At 32.4% G+C, this 27,226-nt stretch overlaps 3 protein-coding genes across 3 annotated transcripts; 2 read left to right on the top strand and 1 right to left on the bottom strand.

Annotated features, from left to right (window-relative positions):
- The first annotated feature begins 431 nt into the window (after positions 1 to 431).
- Positions 432 to 9,380, top strand: LOC110660241 (uncharacterized). Its single transcript, XM_021818472.2, has 9 exons — positions 432 to 580; positions 648 to 733; positions 850 to 897; positions 990 to 1,075; positions 1,332 to 1,385; positions 2,313 to 2,380; positions 2,598 to 2,647; positions 2,808 to 2,905; positions 9,001 to 9,380. The coding sequence occupies exons 1-9, from the start codon at positions 519 to 521 to the stop codon at positions 9,103 to 9,105; spliced, it is 657 nt and encodes a 218-aa protein (XP_021674164.2). The 5' UTR covers positions 432 to 518; the 3' UTR covers positions 9,106 to 9,380.
- Positions 9,381 to 15,122: 5,742 nt separating this feature from the next.
- LOC110634798 (uncharacterized) lies at positions 15,123 to 15,614 on the top strand. The gene has a single exon (XM_058147907.1). It carries the CDS (start codon positions 15,123 to 15,125, stop codon positions 15,612 to 15,614), a length of 492 nt encoding a protein of 163 aa, XP_058003890.1.
- A 3,787-nt stretch (positions 15,615 to 19,401) lies between these two features.
- On the bottom strand, positions 19,402 to 20,851 carry LOC110665378 (aquaporin TIP1-2-like). Its single transcript, XM_021825454.2, has 3 exons — positions 20,654 to 20,851; positions 20,086 to 20,336; positions 19,402 to 19,968 (listed from the first exon to the last, which is right to left on the bottom strand). The coding sequence occupies exons 1-3, from the start codon at positions 20,784 to 20,786 to the stop codon at positions 19,594 to 19,596; spliced, it is 759 nt and encodes a 252-aa protein (XP_021681146.1). The 5' UTR covers positions 20,787 to 20,851; the 3' UTR covers positions 19,402 to 19,593.
- Between the last annotated feature and the right edge of the window lie 6,375 nt (positions 20,852 to 27,226).

Raw genomic sequence — 27,226 nt, 5'->3', positions numbered from 1 at the left:
AAGCTCTTTGAAGTGATCATTTTCTTTCACATATTCATTGGATAAACGTTAAGACCAGTATATAAAGAAAGGCTTAAAGTTTAATTATACTCTATATTTCTCGGTGAGTTCAATTTAATCAATTTTTTTTTTATTTAATTTGATTCAAAATTTTTAATTTTAGCTTAATTTATTAAAAAATAAAAAATTAAGAAATTAAACTTTTAATTTTTTAATTTAAATAAAAAATAAAATAAATTTAATTTCAAAATAAAAAATTAAACTTTTTAATTTTAATTTAAATAAAAAAATAAAAAAATTTTAGTCCACAAATGTAAATGATTAAATTGAACTTTCCGTACATAAACAAACATTCTGCCCATAAAGAAATGGATTGGCCGTTGGTTGATATGGGCTTTGGCCCACAGGAATAATTTCTCGACAGCAGGACTTGGCCTGCGCATCAGGAAATATACTTCAAAACCGCGCAGAAATTTTGCGGCGGTTGAACTTGAGCCAGAATCACACACCAGGCACCTATGAGGATGTCATTTTCGAAGCTGTATCTCTTCGTTTACAATTCCCTTCAGTCCTTTGGATGGTAACTTCCTATCACTCTTTCCTCTCCTTTTCCCCCTGAAGATTTATGTGCTATTCTTTCATGACAGGACAATTGCTTTCTTTAGAGTTTTGAGCAGTTTTGTTTCCAACCATTCACTCGATGGAGCTTATGCTTCTGCTGGAGAGCTTATCTGTCAGGCTTTTCTTTAACTTGGTCTTTTTCATTTATTGGCATTTCAGTTGGGCATTTAGTTTGACCCTCAGGTTCAAATTTCATATTTAACTGGTTTATGTGTTTGTGTGTTGAAGTTTTCTTGCAAATTGTTGCATTCTTGGAAGTTGTACATGGAGCTCTGGGTAGGTTTCTGTAAGGCCTTATAACTTCAATTTGGGCTTTTAACTGGAGAAAATGATTTCAATTAAGCTAAATTTTTCTTTTTTCAATTCAGGTATTGTTCCAAGTGGAGTGTTGTTCCCACTTATGCAGTGGGGAGGAAGAACCCATTTTCTGTTCTTTGTTCATAACATTGTTGAGGTTTTTATCTTCTTCATTTCTGAAAATTATCATTTCATTTAAGCAATTAGACACCATTTATGTTTAATCCATTGATCATTTCTTCCCTGGTTAATGAATTTAAATTAAGTACCCAAAAAAAAAAAACCCTGCAGTACTGTATTTTACGACTGGTGATAAATGTTGGTAGATTAAATATATATTTGAATTGAAATCTGTGTTCATATAGAGCTCTCTAGGTTTTACATTGATGTACTGATTTCCTAACTTTTTGTAGGTCCAGGAGTTGCCATCAATTTTTATAACCTTTTTTGCTTGGTGCCTATCTGAGGTCAGTTGGTTAACCATCATATTTTCTTCAAATAGGGGAATTTATCTGTAAATTTCATGGTTTGTCTGCAGACGGCTTGACAATTTTGCTTGCAACAACCATAGGTTTTTGATGAGTTTATGTGCCAATTACGAGTTTTTTATGTAATGAAATCTGAAACTGTATAATTACATCAAATTGCATTTAAAATTGAATGAACTTTAGGTTTAAATGTTAGCATTCATTCTATGCAAGCATTGGAAATTGGAACAGGAAGTGCATACTTAATGAGACAAGTGCTTGTAATATTGTTATAAATATTGCTGCTGCCTATGAGTAAAGGATTTGTCAGATAAAACATGGTGTCTGGTCTAAACTTGGTTTTGATAATAAGGGGTGAATATATGCCAGGAGACCCCATTGACTTTGTTCCTGACACAATTCAACATTTGAGTTGCCTGCAATTTGAGGTTAGAAGGCTTCAAAATGGTTCAGAATTGGTATTCTGATTTTCCATCTCTATGCGATTCAACATTCCTTTGTCTCATTCTCATTTCTGAAATCTATTTGATGTTCATAAAATTATTATTCTACTCAACACAATTGCACTTGGAACACATGTTTTTTATTTGCAGCTCATTCTGCTTCTTTGTTTACTATTTTTGCTCCATTTCTAAGATTGTTGTTGTTCTTCATTTGCATAAAGTACATATTATTATTATTATTATTATTATTGTTTTTTTGGTGGGGTTGGGGGGGGAGGTGGTCCAATGCATTTATTCAGTTGTTAGCATTCGTGTATCTAACTGGTCCAATGCATTTATTCAGTTGTTAGCATTCGTGTATCTAACTTCCTTCCCTGTATTTATTTCCCATTTCATTTGTTTGGTTACTTATACCTTTAGGTTGAAAACTGGAAATGATATGTGATCATAATCGTGAATACAGGTAATTAGATATCCTCATTATGCTTTGAACAGCCTTGGAAATTGTCCATCTTGGATCACTTACCTCAGGTTTGACATAAACATATATGTCTTTTTAAGTGAGTGTTTTTAATTTTTGTCACCAAAATCTCTCTTTCACACGTGCACAGTTGCACACAAACAAAGACACATGTACTTGCTCAAACAAAATGTGTGTAGGCACATTTACATTGGAAGAATTTACGCTATGTTACTTGAATAGTTGAATTCCTTGTAGTATACTCTTTTAACTTTTGCCTCTCCCCAGGTATACCGCATTCATTGTTATATATCCTATTGGACTGGCTCCTGGTGAAAGTGAGTGCACGGTTTTCCTTACTTATATTCATGTTTATCTAAATGAAGTCAGTAAAAAAATATATAATTAGGATTGACCAAACGCTTCCTCTTACTTTTTTTTTTTCATTTGTTCTTCTTGCTTTTTCAAGTTTTAAATTCATCTGTCACCATTATGCAGTGTGGCTCATGTACCAAGGACTTTCATTTGTAAAGAAGAAGAATTTTTATGCTGGTTTCTTTGCTGCTCTTCCATTCAGCTATTATGACCTTGTCAGGGTATGTCTAACTTCTTCTAAGATTTGCTTGGTTGCTTATCATTTCCAACAGGTAACAGCACTGTTTGTTCTTGAACTTCAATTTGTAACACAAAACCCCTAGATATCAATTTGAATAATAAATCCCTTTGCTGCCCAAGTTGCCTAATTGAATAGTTTTCCTGCTTATAAATTATGAATTTCTCTAATCTCTGTATTCGTATTTGTGGATGCATTATGTAAACTTGCATCTCACTTGCCTAATTGGGCTTGCTAGCCCTAGTTTAAATGGAGGCAGGGCTGCATAGGGGACTAGTGGAGGTCATGGCTCCCTTCGCACAGAGGGCTGTTATCTCTCACCCACACCCCCCCCCCCCCCCCCCACCTCCTCAAAAAAATTTTTTTTTTATTGATCACATTTGATATATGTTATGGAAAGTCAATCACTATGTTATGGAAAGTCAATTACTATATTATTTTTCTGTATATTTTATATTCTGTATTCCTATTTAGGATTTCTTATTTAGGATTTCTTCCTAATTAGTAGAACACAATTATAGGAATCAATTGTATATATATATACCCATGTACAGATTAATTGAAATCAATAAGAATCATCTCTTTCTACATGGTATCAGAGCAGGTCATCAATCTAGGGTGACTATTTGTTCTCACTACTCAACTCAGGAGAGACCTTGGTCGCCGACCGGCCGTTTCAACCCCGATCAACATTGCCGGCGTCGTCTCAAGCCCCTCATTCCACCACCGTGTGCTGTTGCCTGATCCAGTATAACCATTAAAGGACTTCTGAGGTTTGGCTCTCAGATCCTATTTCGGTATTTGCTTGATTTGTGATTTTGGGTTATTTTGCTGCTATAAGCACTTTGGATTAGCGTTTCGGTTAGTTTTCTTTGTCTTAACAAATGGCGGACAATAAGAATATTATTTCTGATGTGATTCCGGTGATGACTAAGATCACGGAACACAAACTTAATGGTTCGAATTACCTGGAGTGGAGTAAGACTGTTAGGGTCTATTTGCGTAGCATTGATAAGGATGATCACCTTACTAAAGATCCACCCACTGATGATACACGCCAAACTTGGCTAAGGGAGGATGCTCGATTGTTTTTGCAGCTTCGGAACTCGATTCATAGTGAGGTAATTAGTTTAATTAATCACTGTGAATTTGTTAAGGAATTGATGGATTACTTAGATTTTACGTATTACGTAAAGGGAATATCTCCGTATTTATGATGTTTGTAAGGCATTCTCGTCTTTGAGAAAGATGATAAGTCTCTCACGGCTTATTTTATGGATTTTAAACGGGTATATGAGGAGCTTAATGTATTGTTTCCTTTTAGTCCGATGTGAAAGTTCAAAGAGCCCAACGAGAGCAATCGGGCATTATGACTTTTCTTGCAGGTCTTCCTTCAAAGTATGAGACTGCTAAATCTCAGATTCTCTCCAGTACTGAGATTTCCTCTTTGCATGAAACGTTCACACGGGTCCTTCGTCTGCAGAGTACTCAATCTTCACAACTCGTCAAGAGTGCTCTTATTAGCCGTAATCCAAATGGACAACAGGGTAATAGAAGAGAAGTAGAGGAGGAATTACGCAAAAGTAATCAGCGTAATGGAGAGGCTAGTTCTAATCGGGACTCAAGAGGAGTCATTTGTTATTATTGCCATGAACACGCCATACAAAATATAATTGTCCGCAACCGGAGAAAAATCGGCGATCACGGATGGCAAATATGGCGTGAGAGAATTCTCTGATATCTTCCTCCGAGAAAACTATTTTGGTATCTGCAGAGGATTTTGCACAATTTTTCCATGATCGTGCATCTCTAAAGCCTACGGTTCCTCACATCGCTGCGATCACGAGTCGTAAATCTACTACATGTCTTGTGTCTTCTTCATTCAAATGGGTTATTGATTGCAGTGCGGCAGATCACATGACAGTAATTCTAGTCTTCTATCCGCTTTACCTAATCTCACTTCCTCTCATTACTTTAGTGATGGTTCTACTTCTTGTGTCATGGGTTCGGAATTGCGAACCCGACTTCGCCAATTTCTTTGTCTTCTGCTTTGTGTCTACCAAAATTCTCTTTTAATCTACTTCTGTAGTAAACTTACTCATACCTTAAATTGTTCTGTTTCCTTTTTCCGACTGTTTGTTTGAGATCTTACGACGGCAGATTATTGGTAGAGGACGCGAGTCAGATGGTCTCTACATTCTGGAAAATCATGTACCGCGGTCGCTTGTTTGCTCCAGTACCTTAACACCTCTTGAAGCTCATTGTAGATTGGGTCATCCTTCTTTGTCTACCATGAAGAAGCTGTGTCCTCAATTTCAGTCTTTATCAGTACTAGAATGTGAGTCGTGTCAGTTTGCAAAACATCATCGTTTGCCTTCTGTGTCTAGAGTCAATAAACGGGCTTCATCTCCTTTTGAGGTAGTTCATTCTGATGTTTGGGGTCCTTGTTCTGTTACATCTAAAATTGGATTTCGTTATTTTGTTACTTTTGTTGATGATTACTCTCGTGTTACCTGGTTATATTTAATGAAAAATCGTTCTGAGTTGTTTTCTATCTTTTGTGCCTTTTGGAATGAAATCAAAACTCAATTTAATATTTCTGTGTGCATATTAAGAAGTGACAATGCCAAAGAATAATTTTCAGCACAATTTCAGCCTTATATGACACAAAATGGCATTCTTCATCAGTCTTCTTGTGTGGATACCCCATCCCAAAATGGCGTGGCCGAAAGAAAAAATCGTCATCTTCTTGAGGTAACTCGTGCTCTTCTTTTTCATATGAAAGTACCTAAACATTTTTGGGCGGATGCAGTTTCCACGGCATGTTTTTTGATCAATCGTATGTCGTCTTCTGTCCTTAATGGGGATATTCCTTATACTACTTTGTTTCCTACAAAATCTTTGTTCCCTATTGAACCCTGTATTTTTGGTTGTACCTGTTTTGTGCGTGATGTTTGTCCACAGATTACTAAATTGGATCCAAAATCTCTCAAATGTGTCTTCCTTGGGTACTCCCGGCTCCAAAAAAGGGTACCGTTGTTTCTCTCCTACTCTTAATCGTTATCTTGTTTCTGTAGATGTCACATTTTTTTAGTCCACTCCATTTTTTCCTCCATCATCTGTGTATAAGAGTCAGGGGAAGGAGGATGATCTCTTAATATATACTGTTCAACCAATGTCTAGTACTCTCCCACAGCCTGTTCCTCCTGTTTCTAGACCTACTCGACCTCCCGTTGTTCATGTTTATTCCAGGAGATTGTAGATTCCTGACTCAGATCCTCCACCAGCTACTTTGTTGGGAGATCCTGTACCTCATACTGATTATGATTCTGATCTAGACTTACCCATTGCTCTTCGTAAAGGTAAACGTTCATGTACTTACCCTATCTCTTCTTTTGTTCTTTATAATCAATTGTCTTCTTGTTCTCGGTGTTTTGTTACTTCTTTAGACTCTGTTACTATCCCTAATACTGTTAATGAGGCACTGTCTCATCCTGGCTGGTGTGATGCTATGAAAGAGGAAATGGAGGTTTTAGATGCTAATGGTACATGGGAACTATTGCCTTTACCCACTGGTAAGAAAGCTATTGGTTGTAAATGGGTATATCTGATGAAAGGTAAATCCTGATGGTTCTGTGGCTAGGTTAAAAGCTCGCCTTGTAGCAAAAGGATATGCTCAGACATATGGGGTTGATTACTCTGATACTTTTTCTCCTGTAGCTAAACTTACTTCTATTCGCTTGTTTCTCTCTTTAGCAGCTATATATGATTGGCATCTGCATCAATTGGATATCAAGAATGCTTTCCTTCATGGTGATCTTCAGGAGGAGGTGTATATGGAGCAATCACCTGGGTTTGTTGCTCAGGGGGAGTTGGGTAAAGTTTGTAGGCTTCGAAAGTCCCTTTATGGCTTGAAACAAAGTCCTAGGGCATGGTTTGGGAGATTCAGTGAAGCAGTACAAGAATTTGGTATGCAAAAGAGTAAGTGTGATCACTCAGTATTTTATAGGCAATCTGAGGCTGGTCTAATTCTCTTGGTAGTCTATGTGGATGACATTGTCATCACTGGGAGTGACTCTGCAGGTATTTCATCTCTTAAAACCTTCCTCCAAACTCAGTTTCAGATCAAAGACTTGGGATTGTTAAAGTATTTATTGGGTATCGAAGTTATGAGAAGTAAAAAGGGTATTTTCTTGTCTCAAAGAAAATATGTCCTCGATCTATTGACAGAGACAGGAAAATTAGGTGCTAAGCCTTGTAGCGCACCAATGACTCCAACTTTACAACTGTTAGCCGGGAATAGTGAGTTGTTTGAAGATCCAGAGAGATACAGGAGATTGGTAGAAAAATTGAACTACCTTACAGTCACTCGTCCTGATATTGCTTATGCCGTTAGTGTGGTAAGTCAGTTTATATCTTCCCCAACTGTTGCTCATTGGGAAGCCTTGGAACAAATCTTGTGTTATCTGAAGGGCGCTCCAGGAAGAGGTTTGCTATATGGTAATCATGGGCATTTGAATGTTGAATGTTTTTCAGATGCCGACTGGGCTGGATCTAAGGTTGACAGGAGGTCAACTACTGGATATTGCGTTTTTATTGGAGGAAATTTGGTGTCTTGGAGAAGCAAGAAGCAGAGTGTAGTTTCTCGATCTAGTGCTGAATCCGAATACAGAGCCATGGCACAATCAGTATGTGAGGTAATGTGGATACTTCAATTACTAGATGAGACAGGTTTTAAGACCTCCCTGCCTGTGAAATTGTGGTGTGATAATCAAGCTGCTCTTCATATTGCTTCTAATCCGGTGTTTCATGAGCGAACCAAACATATTGAAATTGATTGTCACTTTATTCGTGAAAAGATTCAACAACAGATCATCTCAACAGGACACATCAAAACTGGAGAGCAGTTAGGAGATATTTTCACAAAAGCTCTGAATGGAGCTAGGATTGACTACATTTGTAACAAGTTGGGCATGATTAACATCTATGCTCCAACTTGAGGGGGAGTGTTATGGAAAGTCAATCACTATGTCATGGAAAGTCAATCACTATATTATTTTTCTATATATTTTGTATTCTGTATTCCTATTTAGGATTTCTTATTTAGGATTTCTTCCTAATTAGTAGAACACAATTATAGGAATCAATTGTATATATATATACCCATGTACAGATTAATTGAAATCAATAAGAATCATCTCTTTCTACAATATATATGTCTTTTTATAATATATGTACATAATTAAAATATTAGAATAATCTATAATTTTTTAGGTGCAAGACTTGTATATTCTTGTTTAGTGTCTCATATATTTTAGTATTTAAGTTTAAAAGTTAAAAAAGATGTATTTCAATTTGATATATTTAATTAAGTAATATTTATTATTTATCATAGGAAACTTTCCCAATAAATACTTTATGACTAATAGTTATGATATAGTAAAATTGAAGTAACCCTCCCTTTTTATAATTCTAACTATGAAAATAATTTTCATCAAATTTGATAGATGAGGAGACTTGATTTTGAATGCATGCATATATTTTTTTTTATAACTCAAGTCCGTCCTCAAGTAGTTTTTCCTAGCTCCGCCACTGGAGTTAGAGCATATATATGTTAACAATTTCTTAATATGTCTAGTGTAGTATTCCTCCCAACTCTCTCGGATTACTTGATACACACACACACACACGTGCATAATTTTTTTTTCAAAATTTTATATAAGGTTTAAAAGAATAATTGTTGAAGTGTAAAAACCAAGAAATGGACAGGACATCAACCAACATGAAAATCAAGTTTGCTAGTGTGATTATTATATATTTTGACATTTTCTTTCCTCAAAGACATGGAAAAATTTTCCAAGCCTTCCAGTTTGATAGTTTCACAGATATTTGCAATTATTAGTCTAATCTTTTTCTTTTGCTTTACATTTTACTGTTCACTCAACAGATAATTCATCTGTATATGCATCTTATCTACTGTAGGGCTGAGTTCTCATATTGCTATGTGTTAGCAAGTTTTCCCATGGAATCATTCTCTATAAAATCATTGATCTTATCATTTGAAACTCTTTGTATCAGGTTGGGCTTGTATTCTACCCATTCCTCTGGTTCAATCTTTACCTGCATTTGCTAAAGCAACGGCAGTCAAAACTGGGAAAACACCATGAGAAGAAGAGGAAGTGAAATATTTGAGTTATTTCAGCTTTACATACATGAATGAGGCAATAACTAATGAATCTCAAAGACAGAACCTCTGGTATTTTTGCAGGCATGAGAGATGATTTGAGCAAACATATGTGGCATGTAAATTAATTAGCTGCTGTTCTTTCATCTTCAAATTATATCTTCTTCCTCTTTGTGGTCTTGGTGGTTAAGACCATATATGTATGTATTCCACTATTTCCCTTTGACATTCATGTTCCCATCTACAAGTTCCTCACATAAAATTCAGTTGTCTAGTGAGTGGTGACCATCTTTATTTTATCATCGAAATATGGTTATAAGTTTGTGCTCAGTAGTAGAGTTACTGAGCTTGAACTTGGAACTCACATGTAGAGGTTGAAAGTGTGGTGAAAACCAAATAGTTCAATATTTTTGTGCTTTCACATGTTAAGCCCCTTTTATTTGCACTTTACACATTTAATGTTCATGCTTTTGAGCAGTTGCAGCTTCTTGTATATCGCATGGCACCTAATACAAATTAATGCTCCTTAACTGTGGTCCATTGCCATTCTAAAGCAGTTTGAATTGTTTTGCATAAGATGTAAGGTTGATCATTTCTATTCCTCTTCTGATATACTTGGGGATAATTTAGGTAGAAATCATAGTTTCAACACTCAGCTCTTTTCATGAATACCTAAAAGAGAAGAAGAAGAAGAAGGAGAAGAAGAAGAAGAAGAAAGTACAATGTTATCAGTATTCTGCCTTCCAACTTATACTACACTGCAATGTGAGTTCGGTCCCTTGAATTTTTTTTTTCAAAAGATAACTTAATGCTCTATAACTGCATTCTAGAATCCTTTCTAAATCGAATTGTGCTGCTTTTCTAAATTGATTAGTGTTGCTTTCCATAAGATATTAAGATTGATGACCATTTCTGCTCGTTTAATTTTAGTGTTATGGCCTTGTTTGAAATGACAGTTGTGGTTAGTTATTGATAGTTAGTATTCAAATATCCTCTTTTAGTCTCTTAGCAACTCTAAAGTTCTTCCTATTTTATCTAACTTCTTCACTTATGTGTTTGAGGTTTATATTATTGATTGGTAATGTTGAAATAGATGTTAGAAAACTGGCCTATAGAGAATAGCCAATAGAGCCCAACTCTATTGGTCATGCATCAAATGAGACACATTGGTGAACTATTCAAACTACAAATTGAGGGGAATTTTATTAATTTCAGTTGGAGCTGGATTACACTGAATATTACTTACATAGTTTATGTTAGAAAAGATACGAAAAATAATTTAAAAAAAAAAAAAGGAAAAAGCTCAATTTGGTAAACAAAAGTTCAAGCAAATTTCTCTTTCTTTGTCTACCAAAACGAAAGAAAAAAAGTTCAAAATTGAAAATGGGTATCTGATAAAGAAAGAGGAGATTTAAGCTATTGTTTTTTATTTGAAGGTTGAAGAAAATGGAAGCAAGAGAGTGGAGAGAGTAATGAGATTCTCTTGCTGCACAAATTTCTTAATATTTTTGAGGTATTGGTATAATTCTTGATGATGATGATTTTCTCTCTGTTTGAAAATTAGATGTTTATGAAAATTTAATTTAATTGATTTCTTTTTAGTTAATTTTGTAGGCCCCGTAAGCTATAATGAGCTTGATTTTGATGATAGCAAAACTTAATGAAATATACATTAACCCTTTATGCATAAGTATTTGAAGTGATTTTATAGGTCATGATATGCAAAGACATTGATGGAAGAACTATTTAATTGAAATGGTTGATACAAAAGGAGATTATTTTCTTATATAACACAAGACAAATCAAAGTCTATGAAGAATTAGGATAGAAATTAAGTCCTTAGGTCCATTGTACAAGATTGGAGAGATTATGCCATTTAAGATCTAAAATCAATTTTGTTTTTAGATTCAAGAGTTTAGGAAGTGTTTTTATATCATTTCTAAGGTTTTTGAATGGTCAAAATAATTTTTACAACTTTCCTTCAAAAACTCAAATTTTCAAAATTTAAGTCAGAAAGTAACGAAATTAGTTAACTCGTTGTGAAAATTAGTTAACTAGTTTTGTTGGCTAAAATTTTCTATCTTACGAAATTACTTAACCAATGAAAATTTTAGTTAACTATTTTCATGCTCTGACATGACACAACTCTGCTGCACGACTTTCAAAGAAGTAACGGGTAGTTTTTTTAAAATTAAAGAGCCGCTAGATATACTTTTTAGCAAACGTTTTTAGCAATGAAAAGCACTTATAAAAGGCATCATTTACTATAATTTTATCTAATGAAAGTGTTCCTATTCATTGAGAATTTATTGTGCTATTTTTAAAGCTTTCATTCAAATACTCTTGAGTTTGAGGGGCAAATCTTCTCTCTCAATCTTTTAGCATTAAATTCTGTATCTGAGAGTTATTGAGAGTGATTTCATATACACCAAAACCTATTTAAGGTTGTGTAAGTGTGAGAACACACCTGTGGAAGGTTTTCAAGCACCTTGTGAAGCTTGTGGAAGGTTTTCAAGCACCTTGTGAAGCTTGTGGTCTTTTGTGGGAAGCAAAGACATTGTAAAGGTCAAATAGTAGAGTGACTCTCAGAGTGGGACTTTGGGAAGAGTGGATGTAGGCTAAGAGAGCCGAACCACTATAAACATTGTGTTTGATTCTCTTCTTCCCTTAACTCTTTAATTTTAAGCACTTTGTTTCTCTAATTACATATTGAATGTGTTGAGAATTTGTTTTGTGTTAAAACTGAGTTTGAACAATTAAACCTGCAAATTCTGATTTATATGTGAAAAGATACACTTGATATTAAGTAATTATTTTGTGTATGAGCTAATATTTGTATATAATTTGTTTGATCACTTAAATTACATCTTAAAAACAGAGTTATACACATACATAGAAGTGCAAAGTCACAATTTTTCATTAAGTATTAAGCAAGGACTGAAAAATTGCCTAAAGTGTCCAATTCACCCCCCTTCTTGGTCACTTTCTTTAGGACAACAAATTGATATCAGATTTTATCTCTCTTACTTGAGGTTTAAACATCTTAAAGAGATCCTACAATGGCTGGCACATCTAACATAGCTGGTATCCCTGCACCTTTAGTTGAAGGACATTCTATTACTAGACCACATTTGTTTAATAGTTCTAATTATTCTTTCTGGAAAGTTAGGATGAGAAACTTTATACAATCTGTTGATATTGAAGCATGGCAAAGAATTGTTAAAGGTCCTAAAATTCCATTAGAATTGCATGCTGATGGTTATAGAGAAAAACTAGAAGATGACTATAATGAACTTGATTGGAAGAAAGTTTCTTCAAATGCTTAAGCTAAGTATAATCGTATTTCAGGTTGTACATATGCAAAAGAAGTGTGGGATAAACTTGCAGTCACATATGAAGGGACTAATCAAGTGAAGGAATCAAAAGCCAATAGGCTTGTTCGAGAATATGAACTATTTGAGATGAAACTTGGAGAAACCATTTCAGAAATGAGCACAAGATTTACTGATATGGTGAATGTTCTCAAAGCTCTTGAAAAGGAATTCACTGAAGAAGAATTAGTCAAGAAAGTCTTGAGGTCACTACCTAAATCATGGGAAACAAAAGTGACAATAATCTTTGACACCAAAGACTTCTCCAAATTCACTTATGATGAGCTGATTGGTTCTCTTGTTGTTCATGAAATGCTTTATAACAAAAGCAAGAGTAATGTAGATCACGAAAAAACAAAGAGAGGAATTGCCTTGAAGTCAAGTCAAGATGATGAATTAAGGAGAACTATAGCTTTTAAGGTTGCCTCAAGTGACAGCTCTAATAGTTCAAGTGATGAAGATGATATTGCCATGATTGCAAGAAGATTGAAGAAAGCATTCAAAAAGGGAGGTTCGAAATATAAGAAATTCCTAAAGAAGTATTCTCCCAAAGGTGAAACAAGCAAGGATCAAAGTGAGATTAAATGCTTTGAATGCAACAAACTTGGTCACATCAAGCCAAATTGTCCTAAACTGAAAAATTAGAATTCAATAACTTGAGTTAGAGTTTGTTCCTACAGAACAATAACTTGCAGACATTTTTACAAAACCACTAAATGAGGAAAACTTTTGTAGGATTAGAAGGGAACTTGGCATGAGTGAAGCTATTGAATGATACTTGCCACATTTGATATGAATATGCTGTCAAATTTGGTTGAATATGTTATTAGTGCTATATTCTGCGTATATGTGTTTTTAGTTAACTACTTTCTCACTACAGTTGTTTAGTTTTATACCTGTATAATATTTAGCCAACTGGGTTTCAAAATTAGTTAACTAATTTTGCTTCTGTGTCTATTTGAGAAAACGCACCTATTTTAAAATTACTCTCTTTCTAAGGGGTATTTTCGCTCTCTTTGTAACTTATTTTGACAAATATACCTCTAAGCACAGTTAAGCTCTTTTTATGCCTTTAAAGGGTAAAATTGGGTTTTGGCAAAAAAGGGATTCCTGGTTCTCCATGATAAACTGACACAGTTTCAAAATTTGAAAATTTTTTTTGATAACTGTTATATATCATTTCAATCAATCTGTTAAAAACTTCCTCATTTCCTGCTGCAAATTGATTCTCCACTCTCTTAGAAACCTAAATTTCTCTCAAACACAGAAACCCTCATTTATCCTTATCAAAATCCCTAAACGTTAAAATCCCGTTCTTCCTCAAGCCGCTACCTCTCACTGAAATTCTCCGAGAATCGATGGCAAGGGTAAAGCAAGTAGCTACCAAACCTCGAAAACTTATGGATGATGCTATGAAAACCGCTGGCAGATCCGAAAAGGAAAGAGAAGAAGAAACTGAAGTTGAGAACAATGATGAAGAAACAGAGACAATGGCAGAACTAGAGAGAAAAAGAAAAGAAAAGAGTATTGCTGGGTCAGAACATTCCAAGAAAAAGAAGAAAGTTGAGAAGGCCCCTGCTTCGAAACCCTTTGTGTAACAGAATATTTTTGAGCCAAGGTACATTAAATGGGATTCATTTTCTGATTTGCCTTATGAATTTGAAGATTTATTTACTTTTCAAGGCTGGATGGAATTTTTTGAGTTGAATGAATATTATTATCCTTATTTAATTCAAGAATTTTATGGAAATATGAAAGAAGTTGTTAAAGTAGAAAGTTTTAGTGTGAAAGTTAAGAAGAAAAGTCAGATTATTGATGTTGATTTCTTAGCCTTTGTTTTGAACCTACCGAATGATGGAAATAGGGTTGGAACCTTCAAAGATACTAGGAAGCTTGAAGGATATGATGAAAAGGCATTTCAATTGTCAATTTTTTCAGAGGGTACACCCGAAAATGAAATGACCAATATTAGTTTAGTGCTTCAAAATTTTAGAATTCTGTAATCCTTCACTCGATATTTGCTCAATCCTAGAAGTGGTAGTCACTCATATGCAAATAGCCTTGATTTATGCATCATGTGGCACTTGATCAACAAAATCAGATTCAATTTGCCATTTTTTATTTTCAAAGTGATTGCTAAGTCTAGTAAGCATAGAAGGTTGCCATATACTATGCCTTTGACTCTTGTATTTCAATCTATGGGAGTTGATATGAGCAAAGAAAAGAAGTTTAGCAATCCTATCCCCATTAAAGAGAGATTCAAGGCTGATGATGGTAGGAAAAGGAGTAAGAAAGAAGAGAAAAAGCAAGAAGAAGAGACTGGGATTGAGATTGAATCTGAATTAGAATCAAACTCTGAAACAGAATCAGATATCCCAATAAGCAAGTTAAAAGAGAGAAGTTCTAAGATAGATGAAGGGGAAAGCTCTAAGAAGAAAGAGAAAATGAAGCTGAAAATGTCAGATTTTGTGAAAATAAGTAAAACAAATCTAGAAATGATGAAGGAAATAAAAGAAATGAGTGGACTGAGCTTGAGTATTTTAGAAAAATCTCATGAATTGCAGAAAGGAATTATGGCTGAGCAAAATGCCAAGATGGATATGTTGATTAATAGATTAGACAGGTAGGAATGGTTCATGAAAAAGATGGCTCAAATGCTGTTTGGTGAATCTTTTGGGAAGTTTGGAGATTTTGGAAGCTACGCACATGGTACTGTTGGTCCTAGCAATGCAAAGGCCGATGGACCAAGTGGAGTAAAAATTTTTGAAGTGGAAGAAGAAGAAGAAGAGGAGCATGTAAAAACTGCTGAAAAGGAAAAAGAAGAAAGTAAGCTAGCTGAGGTTGAAGAAGTAAAGAAAAATGATGAGAAGGAAGAAACTGCGGAAGAGAAATCAAAAGCAGAACAAGAACCTGACAAGGAAAAATCAAGAGAATCCTCCTCATCTCATACTAAAAGCAACAGCAACAGTGAGAATGGAAAAAGTAAAGGCAGAAATGGTTCAAGACAAGAAGAGGAGAAGGAAGATGCTGACAACAAGAAAGAAGAGCAGTCACAAGACCCATCCTCTGATCAACCAAGCCCTGCACCTACTACCTCTCAACCAGTATCTGAATCATCCATCTCTTTACCCATGTAATATGGCCTTAGAAGAACCAAAGCACAAGCCAGAAAATCAGTTCTACCCATTCCTCCAAAAATCCAAGTAACCATACCTGAAAAAGAACCCCTAAAGAAGAAGAAACAAGTCAAAGTTGTTGATCCTGCTCACCTTAGGAGAAGTGGCAGGATCCTTGGCAGCAAAGATAAACCTTGAGATTTTTGAAATATGATTTATGACTTTCAAAGTTGTGTCTTTTTATTTTTCTTTCAAAAAGGAGAGAAAATAGGAGTAAATAGGAGAAATTCTTATTTTTTTGTTGATGTCAAAAAGGGGGAGAAATTAGGAGAAGATAGGAAAATGTTTTAACTGACAGAATGTTTTTTAGTTAACTGGGTATATTTTTAGTTAACTAATTTTGTTCAGTGGTTGTATAGTTCATATTCTGATATAGATATTTTGGACTTATTTTGGAAAGTTATTGAAGATATGATGATGATATTTTATGATTGACTTATGGTTGATATATCCTATATATGATGATTGAATTGATCTTGGAAATTATTTAACATGTTACTTATATTGCTATCTTCAAAATGCTTTGAGTATCAGTTTTAGGGGGAGCTATTTTGTAGCTTCTCAATTTTATTGCATTTTGAATGATTGTGTGCATACATATAGGGGGAGCTTGTCTCAAAGGAAGTTCTTGCATACATGACATATGTAGATAGTTATACAATTTAATTTTTATGATCTTCATAGATTCATTAAGTTTTGACATCATCAAAAAGGGGGAGATTGTAAGTCCCATAAGCTATAATGAGCTTGATTTTGATGACAGCAAAATTTAATGAAATATACATTAACCTTTTGTGTATAAGTATTTTAAGTGATTTTATAAGTCATGATATGCAAAGACATTGATGGAAGGACTATTCTATTGAAATGGTTGATACAAAAGCAGATTATTATCTTGTATAATACAAGATGAATCAAAGTCCATAAAGAATTAGGATAGAAATTAAGTCCTTAGGTCCATTGCACAAGATTGGAGAGATTATGCTATTTAAAACTTAAAATCAATTTTGTTTTTAGATTCAAGAGTTTAGATAGTGTTTTTATATCATTTTTAAAGTTTTTGAATGGTCAAAATAATTTTTACAACTTTCTTTCAAAAACTCAAATTTTCAAAATTTAAGTCGGACAATAGCGAAATTAGTTAACCCGTTGTGAAAATTAGTTGACTAGTTTTGTTGGGTAAAATTTTCTATCTTACGAAACTAGTTAACCAGTGAAAATTTTAGTTAATTATTTTCATGCTCTGACTTGACATAACTCTGCTGCACGACTTTTAAAGAAGTAACGGGTAGTTTTTTTTAAACTAAAGAGCCATTAAATACACTCTCTAGCAAACGTTTTTAGCAATGAAAAGCACCTATAAAAGGCATTATTTACTACAATTTTACCTAATAAAAGTGTTCCTATTCATTGAGAATTTATTGTGCTATTTTTAAAGTTTTCATTCAAATACTCTTGAACTTGAGTGGCAAATATTCTCTCTTAATTTTTTAGCATTAAATTCTGTATCTGAGAGTTATTGAGAGTGATTTCATCTACACCAAAACCTATTGAAGGTTGTGTAAGTATGAGGACACAGGAAGGTTTTCAAGCACCTTGTGAAGCTTGTGGAAGGTTTTCAAGCAAAGACATTGTAAAGGTTCTCAAGCACCTAAGAAGCTTGCTGAGATTGTAAAGGCTTTGAATCTTGCATGTTGAAAAAGATAAAATAGTAGAGTGACTCTCAAAGTGGGACTTTGGGAATAGTGGATATAGGCTAAGAGAGCCGAACCACTATAAACATCGTGTTTGATTCTCTTCTTTCCTTAACTCTTTAATTTTCAGTATTTTGTTTCTCTGATTATATATTGAATGTGTTGAAAATTTATTTTGTTGAGTTAAAACTGAGTTTGAACAATTAAATTTGTAAATTTTGATTTATATGTGAAATGATATACTTGATATTAAGTGATTATTTTGTGTATGAGCTGATATTTGTGCATAACTTATTTGATCACTTAAATTAAATCTTAAAAACAAAGTTATACACATACATAGAAGTGTAAAACTACAATTTTTCATTAAATCTTGAGCAATGATTGAAAAATTACCTAAAGTGTTCAATTTACTCCTCTCTTAGTCACTTTCTTTTGGATAATAAATTTTTATATTTGTAATAAAAGAATGAATTTTTTTAATTTAAAATTTTTTCTTTTTAAAATAAATAAAAATAAAGTATAATTTTGTGAGAATTCAATTAAATTCTCACAAATAATTTATTTCGATGGGAGACATTGAGTTGCTTCGAGAAAAGAAAATCTCAGGCTCAATTTACTGCAATATTGTGAATGCATATTCCTCTTTCTTTAGCTTTGTTCAATCTATATTCTTTCTCAGTACACGAGGCATTCAAAATTCTTTTTTCAACTCTCGATGATCTTAAATTATATTTATTTCTCATAAAATAATTTATATATAAAAATTATTTTTTAAAAAAATATTTTTTATAAAAATATTTTTTATTATTTAATTAAAATATTAAATTAATGATATGTATTTATATAACGTATATATAAATATATTTATATTTTAATAAAATTATCAAAAATAAAAATAAAAACTTTTCTTAAAAAATAAGTTATTTTTTAAGAAAATTATTTAATTTTTCACAAACCAAACGAAACTTTAACTTTGATTTTTTATTTTTTTAATTTCATTAACCTTTTTGTTGAAATTTTAAGCTCTTGTATTATGAAATAAGGGCTCAGATGATAGTGCATCAATGGTGCTAGTTTTGTATTTACGTTCTTTTATGGACTTTTTCACCGAATTATTTTATCAAAATATCATAATCAATAATGAGGATTATCATGTTATTAATTTTAAATTTTGTGCCACCATATTAGGGTCAGTCACCTACCATGAAAAAAAAAATTATCCCTGAAGTATCTTTCACTACTCTCTCTCTCTCTCTCTCTCTCTCTTATTTTATTTCATATTATCTTGTTTACAACTAAGCATTGAGGATTAGGACTTTCAACTTCTTATAGGTGTGGCCTAATCTAGGATATGCCTGAAGCATAAGTTGATGTCTTCACTTGGAACTAGGCTTGGCTATGCTCTAATTATGATTTGTAATCTAATTAAATTTGAATCAAATTGAAGAAGGCTAATTTTTTTATGCGATTTTGATTCAGTTGGATTCAAAGATAGATTTAATTTTGATTAAAGCAATCATATTGATTTTAGTTATGTATTGTTTAAGATTAAGGGGGATCGGTACCCTTAGATGGTTGAGTCAAACTTATAAATTTTTTATCGATTTTAATTTGAATTTGATTGAGGTCCTATTCGACAATATTAGCTGTTCTAGTAGCTGTTAACCGTTTTAGTAGCTGCTAATTGTTTTACTAGTTGTTAATGGTTAAATATTAGTTATTAGTGGTTAGTTATTTATATAATGATTTAAAGTATAAGTGTTTCGTAAAAATAACTATTGAATTAACTTGTTAAATTTAAAAATAGTTGTATGCTCTTTTAATTTCTAAAAAGATAAGAATGATAATTTTGTATAGACCACTCTCTCAATTTTTGAATACTATTTTAAATACTAAGTTATTGAAATAAGAGAGGTAATATTTTAACCATGATCAAACTACTAAATGCTACTTTAAAAGCTATTGCCGAACAGGTCTAAATCTATTCTAAATACAACTCAACTTGTGGTGATGTGTACTTGGAATCAATCAAATGAGAACAAATAAGAAAATACTTGAAAGATGGAAGAATTTTAGAAGAAGACAAGGATACAAGAATCAACAATTAACGAGAAGTACTTGAACCAGATACAAACGCCAACAGCACCACCAATACAACATTGAAACCAAAGAGACGCACCCAACTTTCAACCTTCTCTCATCACATAAACCAAGAGGGAAAACCAAAAAAGAAATCTGAATTCTTAAAATTCTGTAGAGGGAAGCTGTTCATGTGTACTTGGGCTAATGAAGAAGACTTCATAAACAACAGCAGCGATGCCAGCCCCGAGGAATGGACCGAGCCAGTAGACCCAGTGGTTGTCCCATGTCCAGCTGACTACTGCTGGTCCGAAGGAGACTGCTGGGTTCATGGATGCACCATCAAAGGCACCACCAGCCAAGATATTGGCACCCACAATGAAACCAATTGCAATGGGTGCAATTATCCCGATGTTACCCTTCTTTGGGTCCACGGCTGTTGCATATACAGTGTACACCAAACCAAAGGTCATAACGATCTCGAAAACAAGTGCATTCCATGCACCAACTCCAGATGATAGGGCAAAAGCAGATGTTTCCTAATCACAAAAACATTTATTTTAGTTAGCATTATAGTGGAGTCGTCTCCAGAGCTGTGAGTCTCGAGTTCGAGTATCAGTAAAACAGTATGCAAAATAAATAAAAGGGGTAATTACCAATCCACCAGTGGCAAACTTAAGAAGCAAGCAAGCAACCACAGAACCGAGCAATTGGGCAATCCAGTAAAGAACACTTCTGATGAATGTTATGTGGCCACCAACAAAGGCACCGAATGTAACAGCAGGGTTTACGTGCCCACCAGAAATATTAGCACCTACTGAAACCGCCACGAACAGGGCAAATCCGTGAGCCAGTGAAGCTGCTACTAGGCCGGCTGGTGTTGTTGACCCATTATCGGTCAGCTTGTCTGCCAAAAATATGCTTCATAAGAATTTTGCATTAACATGCTATCTCTTTTCAGAGAGAAATAATATCAAAAAATTTATATTTTTTTAATTTTAAATAAAATTAAATAAAAAAAATTTACATAATCAATTCTAATTAATTATAATCTATATTTTTTTAATAAAATTATAATAATTTTATTAAAACATATTAAATTATATATCATATACATACGTTTTATTAGCGATATGGATCCGAATAAATCATAATTGAGTTTCTTAATTTTTTGACTGTATATGATCTCGAAATAAAGAGAGAGAAATTAGGTTAGGTTCTTACTAAATGCCATGCCGGATCCTTCACCGGCAAAGACGAAAATGAGCATAGAAATAAACTCGGCAAGGGCTGCCTTGAGGGCATCTGGTTGGCTAGCCTCCGCTGGAGATCCAATTGCAATGCTAGTAATCGGCATTTTTTTGGATTAATTTAGCTTTGAGCTGGCTCTTCTGCTTCCAAAGCCCAAATTAAAAATTTTTTATTTCCTGCTTCTTGTTTCTAAAGTTTACTTACTGACAACTATATATAGTGGCTCTGGTCTAACCGTTTGTAACCGGAAATAGCCTGTCTTAATTCGGTCACAGCTTAGGTTCTTCAACTAGGAAAAAAATAAGGATGACTTCACTGGTAGCCACCTGTTCCTGTCTAGTAGGCGAGCCTCCCATTTATTTCTGTTGTGCCACGTGTACGGTTGATGTGTCGCAGGCCGATCAATCCTAAGGTGGAGAATTTCATTGATCATCACCGACCAATAGTGGTGGCAACGTGGGGCGCCCCAATGATTGTTAAGTATTTTGGCTTACCGACCATGGGATTTGTTTATGCATTCGGTGATGGGGACAATGGTGGTTAGCATATACTGTGGACTAATTAAGCTCAATTATGTTAATTATAGTCGGTTTTGTTTATTTTGGCTTAGTGGAGATCATAAACAAGTAGCGATGATATCAACACCTTTTTAGAATTAGGGTGTTATGATAGCATTGTGTTAAATTTTATTTGTCTCTAATATTAATTTAATGAACGTAAAAACCATTTTAATCTATAATAATCGAATTAATAAAAAAATAATTATTTTCCTTACTTACACTCTTTTAATCCCTTATCTCCTTTGCCCACTTAGTTCAACTCTTTTTTCTCTCACCTATCCACTATCTCCGTTTCTCTCTATAGAACGAAGCCAATCTTATGCTTTTTTGTCTCTCTTTATCTCTCATGCATCAAATGAGTAATTGAAGATAAATAACATAGAGATAGAATACAAATGAAAACATGTACCTATTAAGAGCTCAATTTCATTCACCACAAATTGGAGACGTATATTACAATTCAAGAGAAGAAAATCAATAGGTGTTTGCTGTGGAAACAACATGGCCAGCTTCTCATACCAAGTACTTAGTGTATCAACTTTGTACTTTTTAACTTTTATCACATGGTTGTGGAAACTCAATTTCGCCAAAATCTAATAGTAAATTACAACAGCTGCTAAGGATTCAAAAATCATAATTTCTTCTCCTAAAACATGATTGGTAATTCAATTCTTTACATAACATTATGCCAATGTCATCATCAAGGAATGGTTAAACACTAATTATCATTTATCGAGCACTCAAATTTGTAGTCCATATTTGTTGTATGATCTTTATTTAATGAATATAAATATAATGAGTAAAAATTCAAAGAAAGGTTTATCCTTTGATCAAACATAAATTAAAAGATTTACAATATCATCGACCACAACTAAATTAGAGTCAAGTATATCACTTTGCCAATGCAAGGCTTGATAAATTGGCTTAAGCAACTTCTTCGATTAAATTAGTAAATGACTTATGAGAATATGTAATTCACTAGTGAGGTAAAAGAGAAGATTTATGGCTAGGGAAGATTATAAAATGTTTTCGGTATATATAAAAGTAGTGCTCATTTTTTCACAAAAAAATGGGCCATCCTTACAATATGAATGGACTCTTTTAGAGCTGGTAATGTAATTATTGAGGACTCTTGTTTGAAAGGAATCCTAATTTGAGTGCTCTTATTTGAATTTTGATCACTAATCAAAATTATAAGATAGTTCAATTCAGATTATGGAAACGCCCGAACCATATTCTTAAATATTTTAAGGTATACTATATCTTACTGTTTGAATTATTTTGGGTCATAATTTAGTTCAAATTATGATTCAGTTTTGATAATTTTTCTTGCAAATATATTTTTGAAAAGATAATAATGGGAGAGAAGTATGAGAATTGGGAAGCAGAAATTCTCTTTTTGAAATTCCAAACTTTTAATCCTAATTTGTTTTTTTCCCTTATAAATAGAACTAGGAATATATACGCGACGTGAAATTGGAGTTTTTACTTGAAATAGGAAAATAACGGATTGAATATTTTTTATATTTAATTCGATCAAATTTTATTGGGATAAATTTAAATAATATATATATATATATATAACAGAAAGGTATTATCAAAAGTCTTGTCACATATATATTTTTTCATAGATTTGACATGTAGTTAATATGTGGTATTCTCTTTCATAGTATTATCATGTAACATTCTCTCTTATAATACTAACATATAACATCTCTATTATATATAAGTTATAAATCATTTAATAGTTATTTTATTAATACTATAATAAAGTAACTTACAATATATTAATATATATTAATTATATATTTATATCTATATTATATATAAATAAATTTTAATTATTTATATTATGAAATTTTTATTAAATAATTTAAAAGGAAAAAATAATAAAAATAAAATTTAAAATAATTAATGAAAAATAACGTGCATTCTCTAGTTTGAAGTGAAGCTGGCGTATAACTATCCGTTAGTTACCATCCTACATTCAACAACTGGCAATGTACATGTACATACAAAGATCGGAACGTCATGTCGTCGCCATCTTATCTTAAAGAATTAGGTGGCTGCTTCCACCTCGCTTTGAAATATATATATATATATATATATATATATATGAGTCTCCAAAATTTATGACCATTGAATATTTTTTTATTAAAAATAATAACTATATGTGCATGTATATCTAACTACTATCGAGTTGTCATTCCATAACAAGTGTTCTCGTGGTGATCACCATTTCATCTAAATTAAAAAATTAAATTAAATAAATATTATTTAATTTTGTTATTATATAATTTAATTTAAATTATTTTAATTTTAATTTATATTGATTCAATTAAATTTTCAAAATAAAAAATATATGTATAATTTTTAGAAATTAAATGATCAAGCAAAACAAATCAAATTGAATTGTTTTAATTTTATTTTTGATTTTGTTAAATTTCTACTTTTTTTTTTTCAATTTTCAGATAATGTAAGGGAAAAAAAAATGAAGTCAATGAAATGAAATTAATTTCAGAAAAAAAAAATCCAACTCAAAAAAAAAAAATCAAATGAGTTGTTCACATTAATAGAAAATTAAGTAGGTAATTAGGGCAATGATGGACTTAAGCATTTTCAATAGAATAAATATAGATAACAGTGATTGATTATCGGACCGACCAAATTCACAAGAATTTATTAATATAATAACAAAATCATAAGTCATAACACTAATTAATTAATCAAAGGTTATAATAATCTTGATTTTGATAAGTTTTTATCTTGTCCTGGAATATGTTGGTCATGCCATGTTCATATAAGAAATAAAGAATGGTTTGTGACTAACTCCATCTCCATCTCCCTCTCTACTTTGTATTTTTCAAATGTTATGGACGGCTAAGTGGACTGCCTGGAAAATATTTCTTTTTTGGTTTCTTTTTCTCCTATTTGTTGTCTTGATCTTGGAGGGAGAATATGGCTGCAATTGGCCTTTCTATCATCAACTCAAATCATTGATTTTAATAGCCAATTTTGGAAAGGGGTTTTGGTCTTTTTTTTTTTTTAATAGAAAATCTAGTATGATTTAGCCAATTCTGTTAATGGAATCTAGCATGATTAAGATTTCTTAAAACATAACCCTCTTAGCCAATCATAAAGCCCATGGGTTTCAATGTTTAAGTTTCTAAGAAGGTGGGTTTACACATTGGGTTTTCAAGGTGCATGGGCTTTAACAACAAGGGCCAAATGCTGCTGCAAGGATGCTCAGCTGTTCAAAAGCCTTGTTTCTTTCAAGAATTACATGGCAGTTTGATGGAAAGTATCTATTTTTTGTTTTTTCATGGTCTAATGTTTTTCCCCTTTTTTTTTTTTTGGTTATTTCTTTGTTCTTTTATCGATCACTTTATCTTCTTCATTAAACTAGTAATCTCATAATTGAATATTAATTATACAATATATAAAATAAGAATACAATTATAACAATTACTTTCTGAAAGTTATATGGTATCATTATACGATATTAAACTTTTTTTTTAGCAAAGGATTGGTAGAGCGAAGATTTAAATTTGAGTCTGTGTGAGTACCACACTTTCAATTACCGAACCAAATTTTATGAAATATAAAAGGATAAATTTCAGGAATTGTCCTTAAATTATAGGATTTATAGTAAAGATGGTCCTAACTTAAAATACAATATAAAATCTCTTGAACTTTGAAATTTTGTACGATAAAATTTTTCTAATCTTCAATAATCGGTTGATAAGTAATACGCTGATAAGGATTATCTAGATTAGCAATAATATGGACAAATCACGATTATTTTTTGAAAGTAAAATTTCTTTAATCAAGTACTATACATCTAGCGCTTCATTATAATATAAAACAAAGATTCTTTCATGGTTGATTTGTAAAAGAAGTCATAATCAGTTTTGTCACTGTCCTATAAAGAAGAGAGAGTTGTTCATGTCACCATCACCCTATATTGTATAAACTGATTATTAGGAGTCAAAAAGATTTTAGTATGCAAAATTTTAAAATTTAAAAGATTTTATATTATTTTTTTAAATTTAAGGATATCTCTATCACAATTTTAAAATTTAAGGATAACTATTAAAATTTTTTCAGTATAACATTATTATTCTTATTCTTATTATTTTTTTTCTTATTTTGGTCTCCATGCTAGGCACTTAGAGAAAAGCTTTGTACAAGCAATGCACCTTTAAGCTATTCGGTTATAATGATTAGGCACTCTTTATTATCATTGTAGTCCATTTGGTTGTGGACCATGAAAACCCTTTTTACAATTTTCCTTTTTATATTATCATCAATTAATATTATAATTAATAAATCAATTTTAGCACACCATACTAAATAAATTCTTTTAAATTTTAATTAAAAACAGACCATTTGCATAAGGATTCATAACAATACGTTTCTTATAGTGTAGTTCCAAAATTTAAAACTCAAATAAACAAGGCAAAATGGGTTTGAATTAATCCCAGATAATTTCCTTTTTTGCAAAATTTAATTGCTCCCTATATTTTCCTCTTGATTTTTCCCCCCTTTTTCTTTCTTGGAGCCACCAAATCTAATAATTAATAGGGCTAGTTTGCTACTTTACTGTCTAGAGGCAGAATCTGTATTCACAACAGTACATGAAAGGGGTAAAATTTACTAGCCGTCAGTCAACTTTGATGAATATTTCACTTCCATTTCATCTTCATTTTATTACCACAAAATTTCTTATTTTTTAAAATGTTACACGAAAATCCCTCTCACTATGATCTGGTCAGATTTTCGGTAAGACACTTACATGACAGCTTCGTGTGTCAAAAAATAAAATAAAAAGGAGAAACACCGTATAAAAATGGGTCAATGAGAGGTGTTGTAGGTGAACAGAGATGAATAAAGATAAAGAAAATGAAATTTGGTGTACGATAAAAATTGTAATAGAGAATTTATAATGATAATTTTTTCCTATTTTATTTTTTATTTTTTAATAGCATGGCACTACTACGTAAGCGTCTTATAAAAAAATTAACAAAATTTTAACGTCAAAGATTTTAATGTAATATTTTTAAAATTTAAGAATTTTATGGTAATAAAATGAAGTTGAAAAACGAAAGTGAAACATATTGGATAACAATGGATAAAAATTACCATATGAAAGGGAGACAATATACCAAGTTGTTGAGCTTCCTTTCTCTCTCTCTTTGAAGCCACACACCCACACCCACACCCACATACAGGCCACTGCTCAACTACCAAACTCTAAAGCTGTACCTCAACAATGCTCACAGTAAAGCGATAAATTGTTGAGTGAGAGATCTTATATTCCTACAACACAAAAGTGTCACCTATTCAAACTTTGGATTACCTTTTTACTCTATATAATGAAGGCCTGAATATTCTTCAATTTATTGCAATCCAGTCAAAGCAAACACCTACCCATTTTGTATGATTATTAGCTGAAAATTGGGTTTAGGGTTTAGTTAATTATTATGAGTTCAATTCTCTGCTGGGAGAATCCTATGCTCTTAATTAAACCCTAAACCCACATAAATGATATTGTCTCTGCAGTATATTATGAAAAAGTTTAACTGACTGTTGTTTAATTATTAATCTGATTCAAGATGTGGAGAATTCAAACCGACAAACCCTATTTGAAAGCTTGAAAGTAAACCCTAATTAGTCATGTCATGTCCTTGAATATTGTACTTCACCAACATTATGATCTTTCTGTTAATGTATGCAAGCCCTGCAGAATTCAATGTTATCATATATTTGTACAGGGTTGAACTGTGAAATTCTTGAGGAACCAATATATATATAAGAATGAACCTTCTTGTCCCCAAGTAGCTTTGCCAAGCCAGCCAGAATGGAATAATCACAAGATACAAATTATATGTCAAACTAGTTAGCTGCACGCATTTCATCTGCTTATTATTATTATTATTATTATTATTATTATTATTATTATTATTATTATTATTATTCAATTCAC

This window comes from Hevea brasiliensis, chromosome 6 (genome assembly GCF_030052815.1).
Source record: "Hevea brasiliensis isolate MT/VB/25A 57/8 chromosome 6, ASM3005281v1, whole genome shotgun sequence".
In the NCBI taxonomy this organism is placed as follows: domain Eukaryota; kingdom Viridiplantae; phylum Streptophyta; class Magnoliopsida; order Malpighiales; family Euphorbiaceae; genus Hevea; species Hevea brasiliensis.
The sequence above is the reverse complement of the archived record's forward strand: the minus strand, read 5'-3'. Positions and strand labels throughout refer to the sequence as shown.